This window comes from Oryctolagus cuniculus, chromosome 8, assembly GCF_051225735.1.
Source record: "Oryctolagus cuniculus isolate XC-2025 breed Fujian yellow rabbit chromosome 8, ASM5122573v1, whole genome shotgun sequence".
In the NCBI taxonomy this organism is placed as follows: domain Eukaryota; kingdom Metazoa; phylum Chordata; class Mammalia; order Lagomorpha; family Leporidae; genus Oryctolagus; species Oryctolagus cuniculus.
Window position 1 is genome coordinate 65,662,235 of NC_142874.1, and position 21,302 is coordinate 65,683,536.

General features: G+C 45.3%; 1 protein-coding gene and 1 long non-coding RNA gene across 4 annotated transcripts in view; one reads left to right on the forward strand and one right to left on the reverse strand.

The window, feature by feature from the left end:
- Positions 1–18,366, reverse strand: part of LOC138843486 (uncharacterized) — a 39,097-nt gene extending 20,731 nt beyond the window's left edge. The window contains exons 1-4 of one of the 3 annotated variants that reach the window (XR_016211967.1): positions 18,012–18,120; positions 16,786–16,944; positions 15,682–15,801; positions 15,469–15,567 (exon numbers count right to left, since the gene is read on the reverse strand). This is a non-coding gene — a long non-coding RNA (uncharacterized LOC138843486). Of the gene's footprint in view, positions 1–15,468; positions 15,568–15,681; positions 15,802–16,785; positions 16,945–18,011; positions 18,121–18,173 lie in introns of those variants that run through there. The other 2 variants (XR_016211968.1, XR_016211969.1) reach the window with 2 other exon arrangements.
- On the forward strand, positions 2,022–2,622 carry LOC138843279 (large ribosomal subunit protein eL39-like). The gene has a single exon (XM_089303237.1). It carries the CDS (start codon positions 2,282–2,284, stop codon positions 2,435–2,437), a length of 156 nt encoding a protein of 51 aa, XP_089159363.1. The 5' UTR covers positions 2,022–2,281; the 3' UTR covers positions 2,438–2,622.
- Positions 18,367–21,302: the final 2,936 nt, after the last annotated feature.

Here is a 21,302-nt window from a genome sequence, read left to right on the forward strand (position 1 = left end):
GTGTGTGTGTGGATGTGTGTGTTTATCTACCCAAAGCTAATACTAGTCAAATTTATCCTTTTTTTTCCCTTGGATTTTTCCCCCTTAATCTAAAACAGATTTGGTGCATTGGAGGCTACAAGACGCTTCTGCCTCCATGCAAAGGAAAAATAGTCAGTAACAACTCACTTCAAAACAGTCTCCTCGACTGTAAAGTGAGGGTCATGAGACTCACCCTGCCAACCTCAGCACTGTTCTAGGAAGGAAATGAGAGAGCTCTGAACATACTAAAGCGCTTTTCGAAGTAGAATTACTGCGCTCTCTGTAGCATCAAAGGCCTGTGTGTGTGGGTAAAGCCAAGGAATGGTCAGCACCTGACAGCAGAGATAGGCTCAGGGACTGAGAGACAAGAAGAAAATGCCCACAACCTCTGATTCGGTCCTTACACGGAAAATGCCAAAACCACACTGTACCAAGTAGTGTTAATGTGACCCTAAACGTTTCGGAAATTTTTAACGCCTTTCTAAGAAACTCAGCCAATCTACTAAAAGTAACTGTCCGTAGCTTTCCTCGGTACTTTGAAGATTCTTCAAGCCTCAGTTGACATAGTCTGCCTTAATTTTCCATTTTTGTTTCACCATTTATTCTTTGTTTTGAGATTTATTTATTTATTATTTGAAAGGCAGAGTTACAGAGAGGCAGAGGCGGGAGGGGAGGGTGTCTTCCATCCGCTGGTTCACTCCCCAAATGGCTGCAACAGCCAAAGCTGCACCGGTCCTAAGCCAGGAGCCAGGAACTTCTTCAGGGTCTTCTACAGGCCTCCTGCAGGATTTGAGGCATCTTCTACTGCTTTTCCAGGTCATATAGCAGAGAGCTGGATTGGAAGTGGAGCAGCCAGGACTTGAACCCATGCCCCCATGAGATGTCGGCACTGCAGGCGGCAGCTTTACCTGCTATGCCACAGTGCTGGCCCTGCACCACTTATTCTCTCTCTGCTCTCAAGCCTTTATAATGCAGTTGAGCCTTGGTTTTCTCATCTTAAATTGTGAATAAGAAGACCACATGGTAGGACTGTTGGTAAACAGAAATAATACTTTAAATACTAGCCTAATGCTTGATACATAGTAGATATATGAATGCCAGATATGATTACTTATTATTATTTTTAGTATGAAATAGTAGCAAAAAACAACACAATCTTGCATTTAAATCAGCTCTGTCACAATAAGTGTAACCCAGAGCAACTTAAGAAAACATTTCAAAATTGAATTTTGAGATAATGATAGGTGTTCTTGGAATGTAATTGTGAGAATTTCAGAGGTATCTGTATGTAGTCAGCTGAATGGTGAACTCCCCAAAGAAATATCCATGTCCTCACCCAGGGACCTGTGAATGTGACCTTACTTGGGAAAAGAGTTTTTGCAGATGTGATGAAGCATCCTGAGATGAGATCATCCTGGATTATCTGGGTGGGACCCAAACCCAATGATAGTGACCCAGGAGACAGCACAAAGAAGAGGAGAAGGGACATGACCACAGAGGCAGAGATCAGAGAAACGCAGCCACAAGCTAAGGAACATCTGCAGCCTCCAGAAACTGGAAGAGATAAGACATGATTTTCCCCGGGAGCCCTTGGAGGAAACACGGCTCTGTTTGATCCCTCAATTTCTGACTGCTGGACTCCAAAATTGTCAGAGAATACCGTTGTACCGCTTCAAGCCACCAGTTTGCGGTAACATGTTCCCGCAGCTCTAGGCAGGGTTTAATGCAGAGGGATGGTGCGGCGCAGACAGGTGACCGGTGCCCAGCAAGTGGCAGCTGAGTGATGGGCTCCTCCCCCGTCCTCACTAGCTCCCCAGAGGATAAACGCCTCCCTAAATCCATAGGTGGCTCCTGAGAGCCCACCACCAGCAGCAGTTACAGTTAGCTGCTGCCCAGGCAGAGAGAAGCCTGACCCATCTTTGGTCAACAGCACACTCTACTGCAAGCGTTCGACACCACGGGTCTCCCAGCTGGTAATAGCACGGATCCAGTCTCCTCACGCGCTGGGGAGTTTTTCCTCCTAAAACTCCCACTGCCCCCAAAGGTTTAGAATTTTAAAAATGACACCAACAAATCTCTGCTCAAAGGAATGAGCAGGGCGCCTTAACGGTTCTTCGTGTAACAATAGCCTGCCTCATCCTGAGGGGCTATAAAAATTCAGGGAGCAACTTCATCCAGTTCTGGAAGATGAAAGAAAGGCAAATAAGCCTTTTCTCCTTTCCTCCGCCATCGTGGTGGGTGTCCCTGATTCTTCCTCGCAATGTCTTCTCACAAGACCTTTAGAATCAAGAGGTTCCTGGCCAAAAAACAAAAACAAAACCGCCTCATTCCGCAATGGATTTGGATGAAAACTGGTAATAAAATCAGGTATAACTCCAAGAGGAGACATTGGAGAAGAACCAAGCTGGGTCTATAAGGAATTGCACTAGAATGGCGTGCTCATTTCTTCTGTCTCAATGTCACAATGTCACTATCACCACATCAAGCTGAAGATGTCACCATCATCTGGACAGCTGGACATGTTTGATTAGGGCTGTGACCAGTGGGCTGGTTCAGTAATAAATATGTGAGCCCTTTTGAAAAAAAAAAAAAAGAAAGAAAGGCAAATAAAACAAGCGGTGAGACCAAGGCCAGGGAGCAGCCTGTTGTCTGCAAGCTGAAGACGGCCCTGAATGCTAAGAGAAGTTGCTCCAAAGAGGTGAGTGTGGGCGCTGAGTCGCAGCCATGCGAAGCTGGCACCTGCAGGAAGCAGGACCTCTGACACAGGATCCTCAGGGACTGCTGTCTGAGCTGCAATGCTGTTGGAGCCAAGCGGGGTCTGCGTCGGGGTCTGGGACTTACACACCGTGGAGAAGATGGAGGAAACAGTGGGACACTTTTTTAAAGTTTCTATAATAGATTTCATCTTCCCTATGAATCATCATCCGGTAGAGCCACCATAATAGCAAGCTTTATGTGGTGATTTCTGTGTGCGGCGAGCACTCTTCCAAGTGTTTGAGGCCATTAACCCTTTAATCCTCACATGTGCTAGGAGAGGGAACTCTCAGGAACCTGTTAGCAAGTGATCCACCAGAGGGAGGGACTTAAGTTATTTTCCCAAGGCTCCTACTGTGATTTGGATGTGTCCTCCAGATTCCAAGAGTTGAAAACTTCCTTCCTGAGGCAGCCATTAGCCTAGCAATTATGATGCCTGCATATTACATTGGCGTACTTGGGTTTGAGTCCCGGCTCTGACTCCTGACTCTAGCTTCCTGCTAATGCCAACTCTGGGGGACAGCTGTAATGAATCAAGTAATTGGGGTCCTCCTACCTATACGGCAGAACAGGATTGAGTTCCCAGCTCCCAGCTGTTGCTAGCACTTAAGGAGTGAACTAGCATATAGGAGCCCTGTTCATCTCTCTCTCTCCCTCTCTCTCCCTCTCCCTGCGGGGCAGCAGGTTAACACCATGGCCTGAAGCGCTGGCATCCCATATGGGTACTGGTTCTGGTCCCAGCTGCTCCTCTTCCATTCCAGCTCTCTGCTGTGGCATGGGAAAGCAGTAGAAGATGGCCCAAGTGCTTGGGCCCCTGCACCCACATGGGGGACCCAGAAGAAGCTCCTAGCTTCAGATTGGTGCAGCTCTGGTCATTGAAGCCATCTGGGGAGTGAACCAGCGGATGGAAGACCTCTTTCTCTGTCTCTACCTCTCTCTGTAACTGTCTTTCAAATAAATAAAATAAATCTTTCAAAAAAAAAAAAAAAGAGTTCATGTCCTTTGTCATTGTGCTAACTTGTGAGAAATAAAATTAAATTTGCCAGTCAAAATGTCTATCCACCTCAGACTTACACAGCCTTTTTCAGATGAAGGCAATTCCTTTGGAACAAATGCTCAGTTAAACCCTCACATGGGCGAGAGAGGGGGCTCTGGCATCTGGTGCATGTCCATTGCTGAGAGGGTTGCTGGGAACACTAGGTCTACTCTCTGTCAGACCTCCCTGGCTGCTCTCCGGCACTGGCAGCATTACACAGCTCTTGTGCTGTGACAGGGCGGCCCCCTCCTCAGCAGCCTGCTGGTGTGAAGGCCTGGTGGCGGTGTGTCCACACCCCACCTCCACCATCCACGCCCTCAGCCTTGGCACCGAGTCCCTTCCACCAGCTGAGCAGGCTTTGGTCTTCTCTAGGCCCCAGAATCCTAGGAATTCTTGCATAACCAACTTGACATCTCAGGAAAGGGAGAAGGACTTCCTCTGTCCTTTCCTGACTGTCCCATCCTTTCCAGATTCCCATCACTCTGCCAAGTAAGTTCCAAACCTGCCCCAAGAAGCTGCTTCAGGGGAGCTTACAGTTTGCTCAGTCTGCCCCAGGGAAGTTGCGATGTAAACATGACAACCAAAATATGCAAAAACCTAAAGCTCTCTCTTATTTTCCATTATGTATTCCAGCTTGCCATGGGGTGCCATTCCCACAGAAGTAGAGAAAACTTAAAAACTTAAACCTCAATCTCTGGCTTTTAGGAAAGCCATCAAGTCGAACGTATTCTTTCTCTTTAAAGATTAATTTTTATTTATTTGAAAGGCAGAGTTAGAAAGAGAGAGGTGGAGAGACAGAAAGAAAGACAAAGAGAGATGTTCTATCTGCTGGTGCACTTCCCAAATGGCTACAACAGCCAAGTCTGGGGCAGGCTGAAGCCAGGAGCCTGGAGCTTCATCTGGTCTCGAATGTGGGTGCAAGGGGCTCAAGCACTTGGGCCGTCTTCCAATGTTTCCCCACATGCATTAGCAGGGAGCTGGATTGGAAGTGGAGCTGTCAGGTCTTGAATGGGTGCCCAAATGGGATGCCAGCGTTGCAGGCAGAGGCTTAGCCTGCACAACGCCAGCCCCTAATATATTCTCGTGGGGGTAAATATTCAGTCAATTCAAAACTAAACCCCCATCAATGCTGATTTTTCCATTTACCATAAGGGGACCCTTCGGTTCCTCCTTCCTCTCAAGATGGCCTTAGGGAGCTAAGAAAGTTGGAAATGCGACTTTGGTCTTCCAGCTGGCAGGTCTCTTGGTCTGGCCTGTTCCCTGAGTGCCCTCTGCTGGTGTGCGCCAAGGTACGGCTACTTCTGTTCAATCTTCAGTGGATTATGCTGGATTCTGGGGTCCCCGCCATTCTCCTCCAGGTAGGAAGTCCCCATCCTTTGTGACCTCCTTGTGTCTCTACGCCTCATAGACTCACTGCTTTACCAAAAGCTCTGTGTACCCCTTTCAGGTTCACTTGGAATGCTGGGCTCTCCAACAGATCACTCAGAAGTGTTGGAAATGAGGATTAAAGAGAATTTATTCTGACACTTGTTAAAACAGTAAGGGAGGTTTTATTTAAGATTATTGCCATAGGGGTTGTGTCTATTACAACAGGAGAGAGAGAGATCAGGCTCAGCTCTGGGGACTCATGGCCATTGGGCAGAGTGCGGGATGGAAAAACAGTAAGAGACATTAGGGGTATGGGGATTCTTGTGAAAGGCAGGCCAGGAACTTAAACATCTAAGGTGAGAGATGAGGGACTTGATAATATATCTAAGGTGGGGATGATTTAGCAAGATTCTTTCCTAAGACTGAGTCAGCCAGCCAGACTGGGCCACGATGAAGCCAAGAGACAGGAACTCCATCCTTATCTCCCACATGAGAGGCAGAGACACAAGCAGGAAAAGGCCCAGCCAAGAAAGGACTCAGAGGGGCCTCAGCCAAGTTTGGTAAAAGAGAGATTCTACGTTGTCAGGCTAATCTGGACATATCTATCAGCCTAGACATTCTTGGATTCTCTTGCCTCCAAGATATCTGTGGTTTCTGTCCTCCTCTTTTTCACCCTTTGGTCAGAGGTGTTACGTGCCTTTCCAGGCACCCAAACAGCATTGTCACCCAGATTGATCTCCCAACAGATCTCAAAGGCATTCTGCTGCTTGTGCCTTTTCTTGTACCTTCTGTCCTGTTTATTCTATGCTTACTGTAAAACTCTAATGCAAGTTGGCTGTTGGTCTATGAACGAGAGACCTGCCCCCAGAATGAAAAAGAACTCTTTTCTCTCCCAGCAAGTCTAGCTTTCAATATTATGGTCTTTCTTTGGATACAAATCCTCTTTGGGAAGTCAAAAGGTAAACAATGACACTTTTTTTTCCTTTATACTCTAACAATCTGGATCATTCCTCACACAATGGGGAAGGTCAAACAAAAGGAAGTGCAGGAAAGAAAAATATGTCAACGTATTTCAAAACTATTATTCTCATCGCAAATCTTTAAGATTTTACTGAGTCCACACTCTGCCCACTCTCTCCCCATTCTCCTGGTAGAGATACGATTATGCAGGTTGGAATAGTGTTGAACTCTTCCTTCTCCACCATACAGGGATGGAAATTGGGGAAGACACTGTACAGTGGTTCCCTTGGTACCTATCCCAGCTCCCTTTTGGTTTACCTTCCTATCCACTACAGGCTGGAAGGCAAAGCAATCACAGTTCCCATACTCTCTTCGGATATGGATTCTACAAGTGACCTAGTTGTACACACTGCCACCCTCACCCTGCCCCTATGGGAGACTTGGAAGGGATATGAGTAACTTGAGGCAGTGGCTGAACACTCCATGAGACAGGCTCTTATAAACATGACAGAAGACACATTTGGCTCTTTCCAGAGTAGCCTGTGCCATCCACTCCCTAACATCACGGGTACCTCCAAGAACAGTCCCGTGGCGTAGCTGGCAATTCTTTTGGGTGTGCTGTACTTGTCTGACCTGTCAGCAGTCACATATCTTCTAAAACTGTGCAGAGATTCTGTGAACTAATACTCTTTAATATATCCCTTTCTGCTCAGGCTGATTCCAGTTGAGCCTGTTGTCTGCAACTCAACCTTGATCAAGGCAGTAATCCTCACCCCATTAATCCTGTCTGCACCTCTTCTCACAACATAAGCAAAAGTATAAGAATTCACATACATTACCAGCAGAAGTACTACACGACTGGAGTATTCTCTGTTTTCATCAAGGCCATCTTGGTTTTAAATAAGACACATTAACTTGAGCTATCCTTCACCTAAAAGGAAAACTCATTAGAAAGATACTAAGAGCTGCATCATGCTCTGAGAACTGGACAACCCTCAGAAGCCAAAGAAGTATCTCTCTTTTCTCTTGCTTTCTTTTAAGATTTACACATTTATTTGAAAGGCAGAGTGACTGAAAAAGAGGGGGAGAGAGAGAGAGAGAGAAGAGAGATCATCCATCCATGGTTCACTTTCCAAAGGGCTTCAACAACTGGGACTGGGCCACGATGAAGCCAAGATACAGGAACTCCATCCTTATCTCCCACATGAGAGGCAGAGACACAAGCACTTGGGCCATCATCTGTTGCTTCTTCAGGAGCATTAGTGGGGAGCCGGATTAGAAGTGGAGCAGCCAGGACTAAAACCAGCACTCTAATCTGGGATGCCAGCGTCACAAGAGGTGGCTTAACTTGCCATACCACAATGCCAGCCCCTCTCTTTTGTTTTGCTCCAAGTACAGTTCCTGCGTTTATATCACTTAAGTTTTAGGCACAAGTACAGACTATTTCTCAGTGCCAATTCCAAATTCCTGAAAGAAAGACTGAACCTAGAAGGGGTCAAGTTGTCCAACCCAGTCCAATCAATCCGGCCTGAGGACTGCATGATATAACACAGAGATAGAACAGAGGGAAGGTACTCAAAAAATTGGGTAAAAAGACAGACACTCCAAACTGTTATACCCTTAGAGATCTGTGTTTAGATAACTTAACAGAGTTCAAAACTTCTAAGGCCCAATAATGCCTCAGTGGCAATCAGGCATCTACAGCAGAACTCAAAGTATTTCAAAGCTGCTATGGTCTCCTAAAGGCTTCCAGGACACCTTTGAGAAATCACTGGGCAGGGAGTTTTGCAGACTATTAGAGGTCAGCAGTTTTATCCATAATGGCTGTAGAAGTCATTATCATGAGCCATTCCCATTTATGCCGCTTCTCCCATATCCTTATTGCCAAGCCCATGTGACTTACAGCTTGCCTGAGAGGAAGTCCAAACCCAAGTTGAAGATAGTGTAAGGACACCTGCTCTTTTCTTTCTTTTCCAGAAATTGTAATAAAGATCCCAAACATGCCATGATGGCTCTACTCTGAATCCTTAGACCCTGTAAAGGTACACCAGAAATCCAAAATCAAATATACAGCCAATTTTACCCAGCTAAAATTGTCACTAGCCAGCTCAATATGATGGAGTCCAAGTCCTCAGAACTAGGATTTACTGTTTAGAGAATTTTTAGAGTTCTTGAATGAGGCTAACTATGACCATTAGACACTGGGGTTCAACTGTGCACAGAACAAGGTAGAATAATCCTTATTATCTCAGAATTTTGGCTAACGCCCCAAAGCTGGACAATAAGCACTGAGACCTCACACAAATTTAAAAACACCTCATTAAAACATGGCAAACCCGTCTAGCAATTATTCCCCTGTCATCCAGTCTATGTGAGTATAAGACTAGAAATTTTAAAGTAGATTCTTTGATGGAACTGTGTAGGAATAAGAGGCTTTGACACTATGCCTCCAAGAGATACAGTCACAGGGACAGGCAAGCCTGAAATAAGGAGAGTTGGTCATCTTACTCGTTCTCTGTGGATATTTGCAAGACTTCCCACACTCATAGCTTCAACGTCTGCTTTCGAATATAACAGACTCAATACTCCAGGGGACCCTATGACTACAAATGAAGAATCCTACATGTAATAAAAATTTAATTACATAGCTAGGTGCAAATGAAATAAAGGAAAGTATAGAGGAAGAAAAAAGTCAAACAAAAACAAAATTTGATTTGAAACCAAAACATTTAAGTAGACGAACATATATGAAAGATAGAATTTCTTGGAAGTTAGTTGTAATCAATGGTTCAGGAATTGATTTGGGGTCAGAGAGTAGGTTAGAATCCAGGGTGATGCAAGGTACAATGAGTCCCTATACTGCTAAGAGTGTATCACCCATAGTTTACAACTCTAGAAGAAACTCAAGGGTATGGGGATGAGATTGTAACACAATTGACAGGTAAGAGACATTTCTACCTGATCCCCAGTCCTTCCCCTCTAATTCCACATGAAGAAGGGAGAGATGCCCAGAAACAACAAAGGAGGGGAAAAAAAGAACAAGACCAGGACAGAAAAGACTGCTTCCCTTCCCTTCTGGTCTACGGCAGCTGTGGGCTGGGCCTGATGGGGAGCAGGGAGCAGATTTGACTAGAGGGGGCCTTCCTATGAGTACTGCAGTTGAAAGTGACTGAAAAGTTGGCTGAAAAGCATGGATGGGGAGGAAGATTTAAGAGCACATTTTTCCAGAAATGATAGAATAAACTACATTGGGTTCTGGCCATTTGGTAAACAAGTTACCAGACATAATTGTCTCACTTGATTTTGCATAAACTTTGGTGAGATTCCATGAAGAAGCCCTGGAAATCATCCCAGGATTAGGAACTAATGTGTTCTGGCCTCTAGACAACAAATTGAAAGAAAGTCTCATGGTTCATGATTACACAGACCTGCAAATACCACAAGCAAATCACACCCACGGAGATGGACTTCAAAACAAGTCTGATGTAACCCAGGTGGAGCAGAAGGTACCTTTCCCGGATCTTTGTCATTAACTAACTGGTTCTGCTACATTCCCTCAATTCCTGGGGGATAGTTGACTTTATGGAGAAAATGATGCATTGTGAACCTCAATAATCTGGGTGCACTGGGAGAAGAGGTGAAAGGCAGTGAGTACCCAGCAGAATGGTGAAATGTGTGACAGCTGTTTCCAGAGTTGAGGGAGTGCGTCATTTGTGTTGTTGCTTCTGTGTGGTCATAAGATCAGACCATCCCAACCCATATCTGAAGGAAAGATGAAAGTGAAAACTAATGTGAAAGAAATGAAGACCATCACAAATCAATAGGCCCCATAACATCAATACATCCTAAATATCATATGTTCTTTTGTTTTGGAATTTGATGCTGAACCTAGAAGATGAATACACTTTAATGAAATCTCTCATTTTTTGAACTACTGATTTAAGACAAAGATTTTCATATAAAGACTCATCATCTTGGCTGGCGCCGTGGCTCACTTGGCTAATCCTCCACCTGTGGCGCTAGCACCCCAGGTTCTAATCCCGGCTGGGGTGCCGGGTACTAGTCCCGGTTACTCCTCTTCTAGTCCAGCTCTCTGCTGCGGCCCGGGAAAGCAGTGAAGGATGGCCCAAGTGCTTGGGTCCATGCATCCACATGGGAGACCAGGAGGAAGCACCCAGCTCCTGGCTTCGGATCAGCGCAGTGCCAGCTGTAGCAACCATTAGGGGAGTGAACCAACAGAAGGAAGACCTTTCTCTCTGTCTCTCTCTCACTGTCTAACTCTGCCTGTCAAAAAAATATATAAAACTCATCATCTTGAAAAGAAATGTCCATTTTGAAGTAATTATTCCTTAAGAACTATATATTCACATCTAAATTATCATGAACTCTATGTTCTACTTAAACGCCTGAAGAATGAGGCTGATGGGTTTTTATATCTTGGTCACTTTAGAAGAGACAGGAGTGGGCTAGCTGAAGGTACTCTTACTGTGAAAGTTTCTTTGGAAGCAGTCAAATATTTGGTGACTTCGGCTGCCCACGCATACCTTATATTTACATAGCACCTGGACATATTCAAAGTGCTTCGCTAAGGGTGTGGCAGTCCAGCCTTCAATCCACTGAGGAGGTGGAGCCAACTGACTGTTGGACTATTATAGATTGGCTTGTGGCCTCCAGCAAACCATTGAGTGTCTCTGAGCTTCTAGTTCTCATTTATACAATAAAGGCATTACATAAACCACCTCAATATCCCTTCCAAGCCTAAAATGCTGTGGTCTTGTCCTCCTAGCAACCGTCTGATACAATGCTGCCACTCTGGCAGCCGAGAAGAGGTTGGGGAAGCTTGGCATGCAGAAAAAAATGTTTATGGGCTCTGAGCATGGTTAATGCTGACGTGCGAGGAACTCAGACAAAGCAAAAAGAAAACCACTTTTCAGAATACTCTTTGTGATGTGTGTGCAATTTCCTTCCTAAAAAAGACAGAGTGTTTTCATGGTTGGTGTAAGTCCAAACTTGACATAGTTGCATGCAATGCATCTGGATATTTTAAAATACTAAGAAGTTCAGTGACAAGTGCTCTTCCGTTTCTTCTTTTTTTTCTCTAGAATTATTAGACTTCGGGGGTGAGGAGGGGATGTGGGGGGAAGCTTGATTAATCCTCTCAAGGTTTTTTGCTTTGGCACAGAGATAGTTCTCAAGAGAGAAAATGAAATTTTTTTCAACCATGTGATTTTCCAGGAACAGGAAATGCATAGCACACATCCCCCTTTGTTTTGAGGTAGTCACAGCACCACAGCACCCCAGGGCCCGTACTCAGAAAGTCACGGATAGAGCTTTGTATTTTAGTCAACATTCCTTGCCATATTCCTTATTTAAAACATGCGCGACTTCCTTAAATACACACACATGTAGGAAATGCAAGTGTAACTTTTCATATGCTGATATGTACACATTTCTATTACAAGATCAGTCAGAAATAGACATTATAAAATCCTGGTCGTGTTTACATTACCCTGATAATGTAGTACAATGATGGCCAACTAGAATTCTATGGCTCTCTGGTATGTCAGAGAAAGCAACATTAAGTATCTCACAAATTTTGAATGAAGCGCAAACTTTATATTGGTCAGTACTACGATGTTCATTAGATGCTCCAGAAACTCAAATGGGCAGAAATAATATGATGTAGAACAAATGGACAACTTGCTTAGAGTGGGACAAGAGGTGATGGTAACATCAAACCAAAACCAGAGGGATTGGCATGGTGGCGTACTGGATAAAGCTGCTGCCTGCAGTGCTGGCATCCCATATGGGCGCCAGTTTAAGTTCCAGCTGCTCCACTTCCAATCTCACTCTCTACTATGGTCTGGGAAAGCAGTAGAAGATGGCCCAAGTCCTTGGGCACCTGCACCCGTATGGGAAGAAGCTCCTGGCTTCAGATCGGTGCAGTTCCAGCCATTGTAGCCATTTGGGGAGTGAACCAACAGATGGAAGACCTCTTTCTCTCTCTCTCCCTCTCTCTCTCTCTCCCTCTCTCTCCCTCTGCCTCTCTGTAACCCTGCCTTTCAAATAAATATATAAATATGATTTTATAACAAACAAACAAAACCAAAAGGTGTTTATTAGAACAAGGGAGACCTTTCCCTAATAGGCCTGAAGAAAATAAGTCATATCAATACATGGTTCTATTCAGCAGCAGTCAAGTGATAAAACATAACCAGCAGTCAAGTGATAAAACATCACCAACTTGTTAACTTTCAATTTCTTCCAGTGTACTGACAAAAATCCTAACATTTGTAAACACGTTGTAAACTCAAAGGTAGGTAAGAACCATAGCTTTAAGAAGGCATTTGGGGGGCAGGCATTTACCCTAGTGGTTAGGATGCCTGTTAAGATGATTGCATCTCTTATCAGAGTAAATGGATTTGATGCCCAGCTCTGGCTCCTGGTTCTAGCTTCCTGCAGGTGTGCATCCTGAGAGGCAGTGGTGGCTCAAGTGACTGGGTTTCTGCCACCCATGTAGGAGACCTGGATTGATTTTCTGGCTCCTGGCTTTGGCCTGTCCCAGGCCTAGCCTTTGTGGGCATTTGAGAAGTGAACCAGCAGATGGGAATTCTGTCTGTCTGTCTGTCTCTGTCTCCAACTCTCAAATAAATAAATTAAATTTTTTTTAAAAAATAAATTTTGGTGTAGTTCTGACTTTCCTGCAGTGTCCAAACATTAACATCCCTCATATTCCTGTGTCCCATGAGGTTGGTGAATCAATACAGGTACCTTCTGATCTTGTGGCGACAACAGAATCAGGCTCTGCAGGGGAGGGGTTGAATGTCTGCTGAAGGAGAAGATGTTCCCAAAGCCAAGGAAAAGGGGTCCCTGGCTGGGTAAAGAGAGCCTGGGATAAATGGGAAGGGAATATTCATCACTCTCTGGGACTTGGCCTGAAGCCACTGCCAAGGGGTAGGGATGGAAGAATTCCTCCAAGGGAAACAGATCAGAGAGCTGAATCTTGCAAACGAGATCATCTGTTTTCATGTCACCCTTAGTATTTGTTTCTCTTCTGCTATCCCAAAGTGTGTGGTGTCTAAAAATTTTGTTTAAAAGTTTTGGTCACAGTCATGCTGTGTGCTTTGGAGAATTGAGGAGACAGGCGAATCCACCCTTGGGCTTGAGTATTACTGGAGGAGTGTCCAAGAGGAATTAATGTGATTACAACAGTGTTGTAAGCAAGAAATCCTCAAGAGAAAGCAGAATCCTGGGAACGAGTGTTGGCTATCCCTCCCAAGGTGTATGGAGTCTTCCTTCCTTGCTAAGATTTGATAGACCAGGTTTGATTTTCACCACCGGATAAAAATCAGATCCTTTATGCACATTATAAAAGAGGACAGTGTGTAGGTTGGCAAATTTGGCATTGTAGAAAGATCTGGGCCAAACAAAGTGGTATTACAAAAAGATTGACAAACCCTCACTATGGCACCCTGACAGCAGTTAAATTGACGAAGGAACACTTATTCATGATGTACTTTGGCGATTATCTGTAGATCTTGATATAGTACATGTATCCAGAAGTGGCAATTCATTTTTCTAGAATTTAGATTACGAAAAGTGTTGAATACAGACAAATCCTAGGATTTCCTAATATAAAAGGCTTAAGTTTCTCAGCTTAAATTTGTTTATTAAGTGTCTTCAGTGCTACTTGTGAAAAAGCTATGATTCCTAAAACCAAGCTGGAGTTACGCCTAGTAAGATATTTATTTATGGGACAAGAGAGGAAGCAAAAGTGAAATAGAGGAATGAGAGGAGAGCTAGATTAAAAATCCACTGTCTTAAAAGCCTACAAGGAGGGTCGGTGCTGTGGTATAGCAGGCCAAGCCTCCACCTATGGCGCCAGCATACCATATGGGTGCCAGTTTGTGTCCTGGCTGCTTCTTTTTCTGATCCAGCTCTCTGCTTATGCCCCTGGGAAAATATTGGAAGATGGTCAAAGTGCTTGGTCCCTTGCACCCACATGGGACACCCAGAAGAACTCCTGGCTCCTGGCTTCGGACTGGCCCAGCTCTGGCTGCTACAGCCATCTTGAACCAATGGATGGAAGCCTTTTATCTCTGTCCCTCCCCCTCTGTAAGTTTAGTTCTCAAATAAATAAATAAAATCTTTACATAAATATAAAAGCCTACAAGGGTAACCTAAAACCCATCACAACTATATGTGTATCCAGAGTATTGTACTGAAGCACTGGAATGACAGGCTAGATCAGGACAGACTTCTCAGAAAACCATAGACTTACATATAGAGCTACAAATTCATTCATCCCTTGCAAGTCTGAAATAGTAATCCTCCTGACAGTGTCATAGTATTTTAGTCCTATTCATCATTGTCAATACTTGTAATGTTATACAACCAAGTATAATATCCAGGTAGGGAAAAGGTTGGTCACAAAAATTGATAAAATGCATTTCCGTATATTAGCTCCCAAGTTATAATATATATTTATATATATATATTTTTTAAAGATTTGTTTTTTGTTTATTTGGAAGTCAGAGTGATAGAGGAAGAGACGGAGAAAGAGAGATCTTCCATTCTCAAGTTCACTTCCCAAATGGTTCCAATGGCTGGCATTCAGCAAGGCCAAAGCCAGGAGCCTGAAACTCTATCCTGGTCTCCCATATGGGTAACAGACATCCAAGTGTTTGAGCCACCTTCCACTACTTTTCCAGGAAGATTAGCAAGAAGCTGGATCAGAAATGGAGCAGTTAGGACTTGAACGGATGCTTCAATATGGGATGATGCACTTTAATGCACTTTACCACAACTGGGCCCCATAACTTGATGTTTATCTAAAGTAAGAGGGGAACCTTCCCTTCCCTGCTCCACCCTGAAATTGCATCTAAGATGTAAAAAACATTATAATTTGAGAGACCAGGATTTTTTTTTTTAGATCAAAAGGAAATATCAAAATGCATGAGTTATAATACCAATACTCAAAATGAGTCAGAAAATCAAAAGCATTGCAAACCCCATTAAAAACATAATGCTAGTGCATGTCAAGTAGGTGAAAATGTTGTTTGTTCATAATAATGGTCTTTGATGAGTCACAACACATTTTTTAAAATGGTTGCCAAGGCAAGACCATGAGACAGAGGAGCTTGGCTGCATGGATCAGGAACTGCATTGGTACTCACGGGGTCCCATTAGCAGGAATCTCCATCAACTGAGCTCAGTTAGAAAGCTCCCCTGCTTTGACTGATGTGCAAAGCAGGAGTGGAGCAAGCCAGCCTCATCTGCCCAGCAATTCCCTCTTTCAGACCACACTGGATCTGGGGCATCATTCTTACCTGAGCTTGTGTTTGAACACTATTTGTTAGCAGATGATACTATTTTTCTTTCTTCTTGAAGCATAAATGTCACATCCACTGACAGAGTGAGTGAATGGGCTAGTGAAAGGAAATTTAAGAAGTAAAAATCATTTATTGCTACAGCTGGAAGGGATCAAGTCCAACATCAATACACTCCAGATGAGAAAAATGCGGTGTAGAGAGGTAATGTACCTTGCCCAACGTTGTGGAGTAGTAAGCGTTGGATCTGGATGAGAACTGCGTTTTCTGTCCCTGAAGTGATCTCTGTGGTGAAGACTTCTGGACTTCACACCGGGATGTGGAGGAAAAGAGCTGCAAGCGTAGGAAGAAAAAAGCCATGATGTCCCCGATGGCCCCAAACTTTAAAAAGTGGTTTTTATTGGCACGATTGGGAGTTCTGTCCAGCAGGTCTCTGTTCGTTGTCTGACCTCTTTCACACAAACCAAGCTGAGGGGCAAGGAGCTGGGGACACTGGCTTCCCACAGGATCAGAGGCTCAGGCTGCTGGCAACTGCACACCCACCCGGGGACTGGACTCCGCATTGCTGATCACTGCTGAGGCTCAAAGGCCATTCTTCATATCTGCTCAGGCCCTGAAGTTTCCCAGTGCTGGGCAGTAGGCCTTTGGTTGCTGGGTTTAGGGTGGGCCAGGGAAAGGGGTCCCAGCTCCTGGGGTGCTGGTAGAGCATCCAGTGGGCCGCAGGCAGTGATTGGCCAACTGGTAGAGATTTCAACATTTAACATCTAGTGCAAGTCTGCTAGCTTCTACCGCACTCCTGACATTATCCCCACACATGCCCATTTCAGATGAAACATTTACCCAAGGAGTAAACCCAACGCAGACTGCTGCTTCCTGAAATGCTACCTAACACGGGGAGGTGCCCAAAGGACTCACTCAAGGCCCAGTGTGGAGACCCCAAGTTCACCCCAACCTCTCACTTACAGGTCCCATATCCCCTCCTTCCTAGTGTTTTGTTCAGCTCTTCAAAACACACACACACGTCACATGCAACGAACATCGCACATAGTTTTGAAAAGGAAGTCACAACAGAACATCAGCATATGAGTAAATGCATTTGAGGCGTCTTGCCCTATACAAGGGGTCTTCAAAAAGTTCATGGAAATGCATATCATGCAAAATTATGCATGGACTTCAAATGTCTTTGCATTCACATAGACTTATCTTTTAGTTCCATTTTCCGTGAATTTTTTGAAATCCCCTTGTAAGTGAGTCTCTTTGACCTCTGCGTCTCCTCCCTCACCCCGAAACAGGCTGGGGCCCCAGGAATGGCTGTACCTGGCAGATGATCTTTCCATCATGCCAGCACCATGCCATGAAATGCGAGGATGTTAGCTGGTAAAAGGCACATCGGCCTGGGTCTGCTGGAAGAGCTCTTTGGACTTGCCTAGAACTCGTTCGATTCCTGAACCTTCTTTCAGTCTGCTTTTGTGCTCCCTGGAGACGGCCCAAGAGGAAGGTATTATTGTAGTGGAGTTAAACAAGGTCATTGCGGTCGGAGCGCCGCCACGGAATCCTTAGCCCCAGAAAGGTACCTGGTTTTTCAGGGTGGTGTGATTGGTATTAGGCAAGAGCCACACAAGCCGTCTCTTAGCGGCAGGCCCAAAAGATCACAGAAGGCGACACCCTGTTTGCTCAGAGACAAGCTGTTTCCTAATCAAGTTTTCTCCTACTCAGAACTGCAGAAACATTTTCAAAGGTATTATTCTCGGCAGGTTTCCAGTCATTCAACATTTCCAGCCCAATCCAAATGGCTTCTGAAATATTTGCTGTTTGTTGAGAGAGCAGCTTTCAGGATGAGGTAATTAAAAGAAACCTATCAATTTGAGATTTTTTTTTTCCATGAGTAAATAATGTTGACATACTGTTCAAATAAACCCACAATTTACTGCAATCTGTTTTTAGACAAACCCTCCACTTTAACCTCCAAATGGGAAAAACGAAGATACTTTCCTCTTCTCGTTTAATCAAGAACATATGTTCAAAGATAATACCGGAGGCTTATTCTGGGAAGCGTTCTGCTCTGGCTCTGACAGCCACGCAGTGAGATCATGAAGCAGCCTCCACACATAATGAAAGCAAACGCCACCATCAATCTCCCGCGCGGCAGAGGTCACTTGAGAAAAAGCGCCCGCTGCTCAAATAAGCACCAGCTACGCCGAGGCGCACTGAGGGGGAAACAAGCCAACTGTGATAAACAGCAGCAGGTATGCGCCACGCAGAGGCCAGCCCAGGCGGCCCGAGAGCAGGGAGCTGCGGGTGAAGCAGGTGCACACGTGTTTCTGCACCACGCAGCTGGCTGCGCGTGTGCAGCTGAGTGGACGCAGCCGCTGCGCAAGAGGAATTTCTGCCCCACCCCCTCCCGGGCCCCCGCCCCGTTAGGAGGAGAGCCGGGGAGGCCCCAATTTTCATTAAACCTAAGAGTACACACAGTGGCAGGAGGCCAAAACAGCCCTCAAGACTGAGGCTTTTAAAAACATCTGCTTGGGGCTTGGAGATCTTACAGAGAGCCAGGGAGGAGGACTGGAGACCAGCACTTTTCATTTCCAGCCTGTGAGTCATCCAGGGAGTGCGTAAATCCTCACGGCCACAATCTGCCGCCCGAAGCTGGGCTGACTTACTAACACCTGAAGTCCGTTTCATGGGAATTAGGTTTAAATACCAACCTGGTCAGGAAACTCAGAGGGCTTCTGCTCCCATCTCGGGATGCCAGGAGTCTCCTGGAACCTGGAGTGGACCTTTCTGGCAGCCAAGGTTTACTGTGGCGGAAAAGGAATTAGGGAGATTTCCCTGCCAGGCTCAAGGATGTGATCAGTGCAGGCACCTGCAGGCCCGAGCGGGTCACCCACCAGTCTCCCTTTAAACACCAAATTATGAACTATTAGGCCACTGCTTCAAGGCTTCCACAAATGTGAAACCTTGACAAATTCCCAAATAAAAGCCATAAAACCAATCATTTTTAAACCTGCATGAGTGACACTGGGAAAATTACAGCAGTGTGTCAGGTCACTGTGAAATAAAGCTGCCATAAAGAAGCTTATGATGCTGTCATGGAAAAGGCAATTAGAAGGTTACTTTTGCTCAGGTCTCAGATCGCTCCTCATTCTCCCTATAGCTCCCTGCCTTCCACCTCCCTGCTGCAAGATGGATCAATCTATAATAAGTAGTAGTTATATATCATAAGGCAGCAATTCCTTTTAGTTGTTCCACTATAAAAATCCTCCCGATTTAGAACTTGACAGGATCCAGTATCGCCTGCCCCCAGAGCCAGCAGCAAGTCTGTGTGTGTGTGTCATTCAGCCAGCACGGAGTCTGGGTGTTTTAAAAGCTTTAATTTGACGGGGATAGAAAACCTGGGCGTTAAGCAATTTGGCTGTGGGTATTTCATGCATCAGCCACGCTACAGAACTGGAGCCCCCTATTTAAAATGAGAAATTGAAAATTTACACGCTCTGTAGGCAAGGTGTAAGTAAATGTGGGATGAGAAGCAGAGCTCAGCTGAGAACCTGCACAAATGCCATTAGAAAGACTAATGGTATGCTCAGAAGTGACCTTAAATAAATGCGAGGGTGTCGTTTGCAGGTGTGTAAAACAGCTCTGGCTTCTAATTAGCAGGAGCCAGTTCTCAAAGGCACCACTTCCCAAAGAGAATCTCCTAGCAGGGTCTACATAGAGACTCTGAGGAACAATGGCCCAGAGAGGCTGAGATTTTCCCCAAGATGTGTAGGTCTTCGATGGTAACACCAAGATTGGAACTCAGTCTCCTGACCTCCAATGTCCACTCGAACATACGGGGGGGAGGCAGAGTGACGCACCCCAAAGATGTCTACATGCTAATCCCCTAGCACCTATCAGCTTGTACCTTTCAGGGCAGAAGGAACTTCCTGATATGATTAAGATTTTGAGAAATTATCCTGTATCATTCACATAGCTCAAGGTTACCACAAGGGTCCCTTAAGTAAAAGAGGGAGCAGGAGAGTTAGGATCAGAGTCACAGAGACCACTGGTTTTGAAGACAGAAGCAGCAGCCACAAGCCGAGGAATGCAGGCAAGCTCAACAGAGCAGGAAAAGGAAAGGAAATGGGTTCTTTCCCAGAGCCTCCAAAAAACGCAATCCTACCCTCGCCTTGGTTTCAGCCTCACAGGACCCTTGTACTGTGAGAGAATCCATCTGAGTTGATGTAAGTCACTTAGCTTGTGGTGGCTTATTATAGCACCAGTAGGAAACCATTACAATGTTGGGGACCACCTTTGCCCACCTCGTGTTGATATTTTCAAGGTAGCACCATTACTGCAGTGCTAGTCAGACACCTGACTGTGATTCCCAGCTCTGAGAGCAGAGGAAATCCTTAAAGCCACACCCTGAGGCTGGTACAGTGGTGTACCTTGGTGTGGGATTGGGGAGTAATCTGCCCCCTTAGGAGGGACCATTTTATCATTGAGATTATTAAGAATCACTGCAGCAGAGATGGGCATTTGATGTAGCAGCTTAAGCTGCTGCTGGGGACATCCACAGCCCATATCAGAGTGCCTGGTTCAAATCCCAACTTCCAATTCAAATTCCTGCTAATGTGCACCCTGGGAAGCATCATGTGATGGCTCAAGTATTTGGGTCCCTACCACCCACCTGGGGGACCTGGATTGAGTTCCTGGATCCTAGCTTTGGCCTGGCCTGGCCTGGTTCTTGTGGGCATTTCAGAAGTGAGCCAACAAAGAGAAGATCTCTTTCTATTCATTTCTCTTTCTCTGTACCTTTCAAAGAAAGTGGAAATAAATAAGTAGTTAAAAAGAATCCTCACAATAGATTGTTAGCTGGCTTTGTGGTTTTACAGACTCCCTGCAGACAGTGTGTCCCCTCATCAGCTGCTCAGGTGCACTGCTCCGACTGCCCAATCCCATCGTGGTTGATTTCTGCTGCATGCCACTCTCCTGTAAGGCCCTTCCTCTGTGACTCCTTGTTAACTCGCCCTTGTCTGCCTCTTTCTCATGTGAACCATTCCCAAAGGGAAAGCTTTTGTCTAATTGTCACCTGCTCCATGTTAAGAGATTAGTTGGTAAAAGCTTGGAGTAGTAAAATCACTAACTATTTCTGATATATTAGAATATTTCATTTGGGTGTGTTCTCATTAACCACTCCTACCCTCCAACCACAATGTTTCCACTGATATCTCATAATATTAATCTCTGTGGCTGAAATTTTAGGTCTGTGGCTTGGGCAGGCCTTTCCCAGGCCATCTTATGTCACATTACATAGACTGGGTTTTGCAGCAGGAAGACTTTGGTTGGACTCCCAGCTTCACCACTTACTCATGACCTGACCTTGGGAAAATTATTTATTAAGCCTCATTTTCTTTATAAACAGAGGGCATACAGTGATCTTGCTCTATAATGAGAAACTAATGAGAGTTTGTATTGAAAGTGTTTGGTGTAAGGCCAGCACCGCGGCTCACTAGGCTAATCCTCCGCCTTGTGTCACCGGCACACCAGGTTCTAATCCCGGTTGGGGCGCCAGATTCTGTCCAGGTTGCCCCTCTTCCAGGCCAGCTTTCTGCTGTGGCCAGGGAGTGCAGTGGAGGATGGCCCAAGTGCCTGGGCCCTGCACCCCATGGGAGACCAGGATAAGTACCTGGCTCCTGCCATCGGATCAGTGCGGTGCGCTGGCCGCAGCGCACCGGCCCCAGTGGCCATTGGAGGGTGAACCAATGGCAAAAGGAAGACCTTTCTCTCTGTCTCTCTCTCTCTCACTGTCCACTCTGCCTGTCAAAAAAAAAAAAAAAAGTGTTTGGTGTGTTTGG